Source organism: Aphanomyces astaci (assembly GCF_000520075.1).
Source record: "Aphanomyces astaci strain APO3 unplaced genomic scaffold supercont1.33, whole genome shotgun sequence".
NCBI classification, from domain to species: Eukaryota; Oomycota; class Saprolegniomycetes; order Saprolegniales; family Verrucalvaceae; genus Aphanomyces; species Aphanomyces astaci.
In genome coordinates, this window is record NW_009798296.1 from 562,291 (window position 1) to 569,293 (window position 7,003).

The following is a 7,003-nucleotide window of genomic DNA, read 5'->3' on the forward strand; positions in this document are numbered from 1 at the left end:
GTGTGATACCACTCTTGGAACAATTCAACGCCGAATTAGTGTGATACCACTCTTGGAACAATTCAACGCCGAATTAGTGTGATACCACTCTTGGAACAATTCAACGCCGAATTAGTGTGATACTTCTGGACGATCTTTACATACAAAAGTCAAAGAATGAATCGATCGATCGATTTGGCAAAGAAATAGCCCCAAAGTCAGCCATTACCTCGAGTTGAGAATCGTGGTGATGCCTGCCTTGGCAATGGAGATCGTTTGCTGCTCCATGGCTTCATGGATGGCCACGCGGTCGCTTTCGCGCATTTTGTCGAACTCGTCGATGCACACGACGCCGCCGTCCGCCAGCACCATCGCGCCGCCTTCCAAGAAGAACTCGCCCTTGGCATCCTTGATCACGGACGCCGTCAACCCGGCCGCGGAACTGCCTTTCCCGCTCGTGTATACTCCCACGGGAGCAACTTTTTCTGTGAATTTTAGGAATTGCGACTTGGCCGTGGACGGATCGCCCAACAGCAACACGTTTATGTCCCCGCGCAACTAGAAGCATAAGTAACCGGATTAGAAGGATTATCCAATTAGAGTGGGGTCAATCGAATGCGTAGCCTACTCGATATGATCGACCAATCAAAACCGAGATCAAGAATCAAGTAGCCAATCAAATTACGACCAAATCAACATAAGTCACGGGATTAGAACGATTATCCAGTCCATGATTCGAAATTAAAATGGGGTCCATCGAATGAGTAGCCTAGGCGATATGATCGACCAATCAAAACCGAGATCAAGAATCAAGTAGCCAATCAAATTCCAACCAAATCAACATCGAATTAGTATTGTCAATTCGAATGTCGTACTGGATAAAAGCACCGCCAATCAAATCACGTAGTCATGGCGAATACTTTCTGCCAATCGAAACGTTTGACCCATTTTGGGGCAAAACCATATATATATACTCATCTTTGTATAGTATAGATTGTTCAAGATGAAATACCATCCAATCGATTCGAAACGTAGTTGGCGAAATGACTCTCTCAAGTCCAAATTTGGGTGAAATGAATGCACGATATTGCCGATTTGATACAAATTTGGGGAGGGGGTGCAATCGAATCCACAATCGATCTGATTGGTTGAATTTCATTGAGAAGGTTTTGATTGGCTAATAATTTTGAGCTCATCTGAAGTAGCCAATCAAATCGATTTCAATTCCAACGAGAAACCACAACACAATGAAAGTTCACTCGAAAGCACAATACTACTACATATACAATAAGCGATACATGTGTTTAACGTACAATCATGCCATCTGGAAGACGTTTCCGACTCCCCCCGATGAGCAAACACGCGATGGCTTTCTTGATGTTGACGGTGTAGTCCCCATAGATACTGGGTGCAATCGAGGCAGACAGTTTCTCGTATAAGTTGGGATCCCGCGCCATGTCGGCAAAGATCTCTTCTTCCCGCGGTGTGAACACGACTTTGGCGCGTCCAGCTCCTTCTTCGTCGATCTGTTGTATATCATCATGCATGAGCAGAGATGGAAGGAGCGATGATGGTACCTCGATTCCCACCACGCGGAGGTACGGCGTGCGGATGGCCACGGCGCCGACTTGCTTCTTGGCATTGAACACGGACGAGATCCCGAGAATCGAGACGCGAGTGCCGGGGGATGCTTTGTCGACCAAGTATCTTTGGAAATTCGAAAATAAGAAAAAATAGAAAGAGAACGATGGATACTCGCACACTAATTACCGGTCGCACGACAAGAGCAAATGGCGCGGCATCTCCCCCGTGGGCACGACTTCGGGGCTTTCCTGCAGCTTGAGCGTCTGCTGGTCGACGTAGGAGCACTTGTCCGGCACGATCACATACGAGTCCTTGGGACAGTCCTGCTGAAGCACGCCCATGCTGCCTTCCGCGTCGTTCTGTGCGCGGCGATCGCAGTTGCGGGGGACGGCCACTCCCTACTCCAATGCATGACATGATGAACAAGCAAAAGCGGGACAGGTACCTGGAAAGCGCTGGGGCAAGGGAGGTTCTTCACATGGCCGCAGTTCTTGCATTGGACCGAGATACTCATGCACTTTGCGCGTACTTTCGACGAGCTGATGACGATACCAGGAACCTTCACGAGTCGATTCACCTGCGAGGCATGCACGTCGCGGAGTCGCAGGCTCTCCATCGCTGCACTCTTCAACACAATCTGGATCGGCAAAGATTGCTGCTGTTGCTTGGCGACTTGCGCGGCGGCGGCCTCGAGAAGCGGAAGCATTTGCGCAGGTTTCGACAAGAACATGTCCCCCAACTCGGCATCGTATGATGTCAGGTCGCGCAGCTCCACTTCCAGCACCAGGTGCGACCGACGGAGATGCGACGTCAACTGAGCGCGGTACACAAACGTGTTTTCTTCACGGAACCCTCGGAGGAAACTCACGCATCGACGCGTGAGGTCGTAGGATGATGTCACCGTGGAGGCGCCACCGGTGCCTGGCGCGCCAGGCTGTCCGCCGCCCGCCAACGAAGTTACGGCGCCTTGGTCCCAATCCATGTTGCCGCCAAAAAATAGCCCCAAACTATTCTCGTCCGGATACGAAAAACCAACTACCTATCCCTAATTGCGGCTAAAGTAAATATTTTGACCAAATATGACATCCAATCAAACATGCGCATGTCGCTAAATTCACGTATTTCAGCTAATGAGATCGCTGGAAATTCAAATTTAAAATAATATGGGCTGTGGATAATTTAGCTAAGTGTAATTAAATACATGGTCGTTTGTGACGTCCGCCGTCGCTCGAAGGGTATCGTCGAAGTGGCGAGCGAACTGCGCGCGGCTGCAAAGATGCTTTGCCTGCCGATTGAGCTGGAGCTTCTCCAGGACATCGGCGTCGTCGATGGCGTGGGTGACTCCGCACATGCGCGCATACTCCCACAACGGCACATACCCTCGTTCAGTGCAGGGATGGTCGATCGAGTAGTACTGCCGGACACGAGTCTGCGCGGGTCCGAGTCGCTCTGCGAGCATCCTACGTCATGCCGTGTTAGAGGTAAGATGAACAAGTAGCGAGAGTAGCGTGTACCATTGCCGGGTGTCGGTGGTCCACGTGTTGGCCTCGAGGGGGTACATTTCGTCGTTCATGACAGACCGAAGCACGCAGATGGCGCGGTGGTCGTCGCAGAACCGGCCCATGAGCACCTTGTCCGAGATGCGCTGGATGTGGTTCCCCACCTCTTCGCGCGTGTAGTCGATGTCTCCGTTGATGGACGCCATCAAGCGCGGATGGACGAATTCGTGCCGAAGGACGTACTCACCAAACGACTTCTCGGCATGCCAGTATGCTTCCGACACGTCTTCCAGCGAATATGGAAGGATCCGCTGGGTCGCCACCTGGATGAGGATGAGCATGCCGTTCACGCTGGACGTGCGCACGTCCACGAAGTCGGCGTAGTCGGCGGACGTCGCGGACGGGAACTGGATGGCGGAGAGGACGCGGTCCGTGTTGTGGTACGCTTGACGAGTGATCCACGAGAGTCCCACATGCCTTGCATGTTCGTCCCCTTTGAACAGCGCCGAGTGCCGCCAGTGCTCTTCCACGTAATTCGCACTCATCTACAGAGTGATAAGCACACATCAAAGAAAGGACAGACGCACCGCGGCAGGGTGGACGTGGGCAAGCCACGTCTGAAGGTACGTGCAAATTTGGGAGTTGAGCTCGACTTCCTGCTTGAGCGAGCGGTTGTCACGCACTCGGCCGACGGTGTCGTCCTTGAGCGCCTGGGTGACGTCTTCCCACGACAACTGCGACGTTTGCCGGCGCTTCAACTGGACCAGGTGTCGTTGGAGGTCCGAGATGAGATGGGTCATGTACCCGAGATCCTTTAAGCGCTTCGTCTTGACGAGCGAGATGCGTTCGTATAGCGGATGGTCCTTCAGGTTGTCGAATGCTTCCTGCTGCATGTCCATCGACAGACGCCGCTTCCTCTTCGAAAGGACTGGGTGCAATGGCGCCCCCATCGTACGAATGTGATTTGTGCTCAACAATAGAATGGGGGCTCCGTCTGTAATCCGAGACACTCACGGCATTGTCAGATGATGATGTTTGAATAAACAAAGCAAATCAAGCTTGAGCTAACACTTTATTTATTTATAATAAGACATTTATCTTAATAGTCTAGGCAATACTATGCCTCACATCGAGACCCACAATTACGACGTGGTGCACTGTTTGTATACTAGGTTGCTAAACGAGTTCGTCACTTCTATCGTGAAAGTATAGGTGGACCAGGATTATTCAAAGAGTCTCACTGAAAGAATTGTTGACGAGGTAGTTGCACAGCAACATCCATGTGGCGACTAAACTGAATGTACATAGGTATATTTCCGAAGCGTCACGACCGAAATCGGTCACAATCTGATGTAGCGGGGAGCATTTCGGGTATTTGCTTCGTGGTTCCAGTTGTTGGAATAAAAGTACGCCTGGACGACTAATAAAAAATGAATTTCAAATGGATACAAATCACGTTAAACATAGCAAAATCGTGGTTTTTAGGTAAAAACGGATTAAAACAAAGGTAATCGGGTGGGAAAAGGCGTCCAAAAAGTTTAGATTTTTATCCACCAAATACCCGTCTAAAACCCGTATATATTTGTAATATGCATTTTAAACCCTCTTACCTGCTCGTTTCAGGGTATTAGCACGTATACCATGTTATCTACCTGTTTACTATCTTAATACCCAAAGCAACTGTCCGCTCTTGTATTCACAACTTTATACTTACAGTTAAGGTACTTCAAGGTCAAAACTTTTGGAGTAGACAATTACGGAGACGTGAATACATGAGAGTGGTTACGATCACGACTCAACGCAATTCGTTGCATGCGACGAATACGCGACTTCCGCTAACTTTCCTCACGCTTCGCCGCCGTAGCATGGACCATAGACTCATAGCGCGCAAGCACAGAGCGGCGGTACCAGTGTATGTCCGCTTCCCGCAGAGGCATCAACGACACACGAAAGTTCGTCAATGCAAACATGAGATGCTGAATCTCATCATAGAACTTCGCACTCCACGTGAAAGTAGCATACGATACCTTCCACAGGCTGCAGACACGACCGAAAAAGATTTCGACCACAACACGATCGGACGACACACGACGATTCCGCACGACGTCATCAGGGTCCAAGAAGCCACGCGGCGGGTTCTTCTTGTGATGAATTACACGGACGTCCACCGAAGCGCCGTATTACCCCTTGTCAATGAGAAGCTCCCACATTCCTCGGTAAATGTCTACTTTCTCCCCATGATCCAAGATGCTGAGCTCGTTGTCCGACTTGGCCAGGGCTCGAACGTGCTGATCAATGCGTGACCGCATGATGGTCAGGTCCGCAACGGCTCCACAGTGGGATTCGCTCATGTCCACAAGAAGGCCTTGAGGGGGGGGGACGGACGCTTCAATCTTCAAGCCGTACAAGTTGTGCTTCGCACTAAAGTACGGCTTGGCTTCGTCATGGCGTCGGGTCGGTCGCTCGGTGGACTGGAACTGACGTCGGTAGCATAGAGGGCGTACGGATAGTTTCCAATGGTATGGACTTGTGCCCGCAACTCCGACATGTTCGGCATCTTGACAAACTCGGCGTAAAAGACAGGCATCCCAACTTCGACAACTCGTAGAATCAGCTTTTGGAACGTAGGAGCTTTGAACCCTAAGTCCAAAGTGTGCTTCCCCCAAGTGTTGTAGTGCTTGAGCACTGTCAATGTCATTAAGAGGGCGTCCATTGGTGTTGTCTTCGATATCGACCCGCGGCGTCTTGAGTGGAAGCTCCGCCACGGCCCACAGAACGTCAAACTCGCGCCGGGTAAAGTTCGTCATGACTCGTACGCCTCCTTCGCCGGAGTCGCTGCTGACTCTGTCCAGGACCGGACATGACGAATCGGGGATGTTGTCTTAGTGTTCAGCCACCTCGGGGTAGTCGTCGAGACGCGGTCGGAGGTTGCTTGGTCTTCCAAGCGTGTGAGCATCGCGGCGACATTGAGAACCATGGTGAACAATTGAAAGTGAAGGAGGATTGCATTTTATGATTCGAGTTTTCGCGCCTTGGACGACTTGGCGGGGGCCAATCATAATCTACGGTTTTAGCTGACGTCTACCATTCTTATGATTGACGTGGCTTGCGTTTCATCCAATGAATTTGTCATTGTGGCACTGTCAGAATATTGTGGACGTCTTTTGGAAATTTGGCCATTGCTCACAAATTTCACTGATGTAAACTTGGATTGACGTGTCTGGTGAATTGGTCAGTAAAACTGTAGTATTGTATATGTATCGCCGAAACATATGCGTATTTAATTGCTTCATTATTATCTGGTTTAGGAGCCTACTGTAATCCGGAGTTATTCCCTCCAAGAAACATGGAATGGTGTTTCTACGCAATCATTCTGGCCATCACCCTATCTTCCCCGACCAGCCCCTTCGGGGAAGATAAAGTCCATGGCCGAAATGCCGGCATTGTGTTGAATCCGGAGTTTGAAGACGATGTCGTCAAGGTATTGGACAAGGAAGGATATATGTAGCTTGTTGGACTGCGAGAAGTGGCTTTACCAGAGTGGTAGCCACCGCCAGAGCTGACCAAAAAATAACTTTTTTGCGAATATACTTATTTATTTAAAAAACAATTATTCTACTATGTGCCAAGAAAGTAAATAACCTTGATTTCTGGAACATGAAAATAGGTTATACTCAAAGCTTACAGAAATGAATAAGTATTGAATTACAAAGGAATAATTCGTTGGTTGGCACTCCTACCTTCAGTTCCAATGGCGTGTGGCCATTCAAACGTTTGGATGCCCACACGCCATCGGAACTCAAGGTTGAGTGCTGACATTCATTATCTGTTTTGATGAACCAACCCAACCCCAACATCCTTCGTGGGCGCCAACTGGCCGAGCTCTTCTTCACGCGCAATGCCCCTGGAAGTACTGACTGGACCTGCCGTTGTGGCGTACG

The 7,003-nt window shown here is 49.9% G+C and overlaps 3 protein-coding genes across 5 annotated transcripts in view; all 3 read right to left on the minus strand.

Moving 5' to 3' along the window:
* H257_11372 (hypothetical protein) overlaps positions 1 to 2,641 on the minus strand; it is a 4,364-nt gene extending 1,723 nt beyond the window's left edge. For 2 of the 3 annotated variants that reach the window (XM_009838271.1, XM_009838272.1), the window contains exons 1-5: positions 2,009 to 2,641; positions 1,750 to 1,961; positions 1,557 to 1,686; positions 1,293 to 1,505; positions 209 to 537 (exon numbers count right to left, since the gene is read on the minus strand). In XM_009838271.1, the coding sequence (XP_009836573.1) occupies positions 209 to 537; positions 1,293 to 1,505; positions 1,557 to 1,686; positions 1,750 to 1,961; positions 2,009 to 2,545 (1,421 nt within the window). In that variant the 5' untranslated portion in view covers positions 2,546 to 2,641. Of the gene's footprint in view, positions 1 to 208; positions 538 to 1,292; positions 1,506 to 1,556; positions 1,687 to 1,749 lie in introns of all 3 variants that reach the window. The other variant, XM_009838270.1, reaches the window with a different exon arrangement.
* Positions 2,642 to 2,704: 63 nt separating this feature from the next.
* On the minus strand, positions 2,705 to 4,031 carry H257_11373 (hypothetical protein). Its single transcript, XM_009838273.1, has 3 exons — positions 3,650 to 4,031; positions 3,078 to 3,607; positions 2,705 to 3,023 (listed from the first exon to the last, which is right to left on the minus strand). The coding sequence occupies exons 1-3, from the start codon at positions 4,010 to 4,012 to the stop codon at positions 2,747 to 2,749; spliced, it is 1,170 nt and encodes a 389-aa protein (XP_009836575.1). The 5' UTR covers positions 4,013 to 4,031; the 3' UTR covers positions 2,705 to 2,746.
* An 866-nt stretch (positions 4,032 to 4,897) lies between these two features.
* Positions 4,898 to 5,775, minus strand: H257_11374 (hypothetical protein; the record flags this gene model as incomplete). The annotated part of the gene is made up of 3 exons (XM_009838274.1): positions 4,898 to 5,203; positions 5,291 to 5,539; positions 5,590 to 5,775. 3 exons carry the CDS (start codon positions 5,773 to 5,775, stop codon positions 4,898 to 4,900), a joined length of 741 nt encoding a protein of 246 aa, XP_009836576.1.
* Positions 5,776 to 7,003: the final 1,228 nt, after the last annotated feature.

Excerpts from the sequence above, each read along its gene's own strand:
- H257_11373 (XM_009838273.1), bottom strand. The coding sequence starts at position 4,012 with ATGGGGGCGCCATTGCACCCAGTCCTTTCGAAGAGGAAGCGGCGTCTG. Across the intron at positions 3,608-3,649 it reads CCCACGTCCACCCTGCCGCG|ATGAGTGCGAATTACGTGGA; the intron begins GTGCGTCTGTCC and ends ATCACTCTGTAG. Across the intron at positions 3,024-3,077 it reads ACCACCGACACCCGGCAATG|GATGCTCGCAGAGCGACTCG; the intron begins GTACACGCTACT and ends GGCATGACGTAG.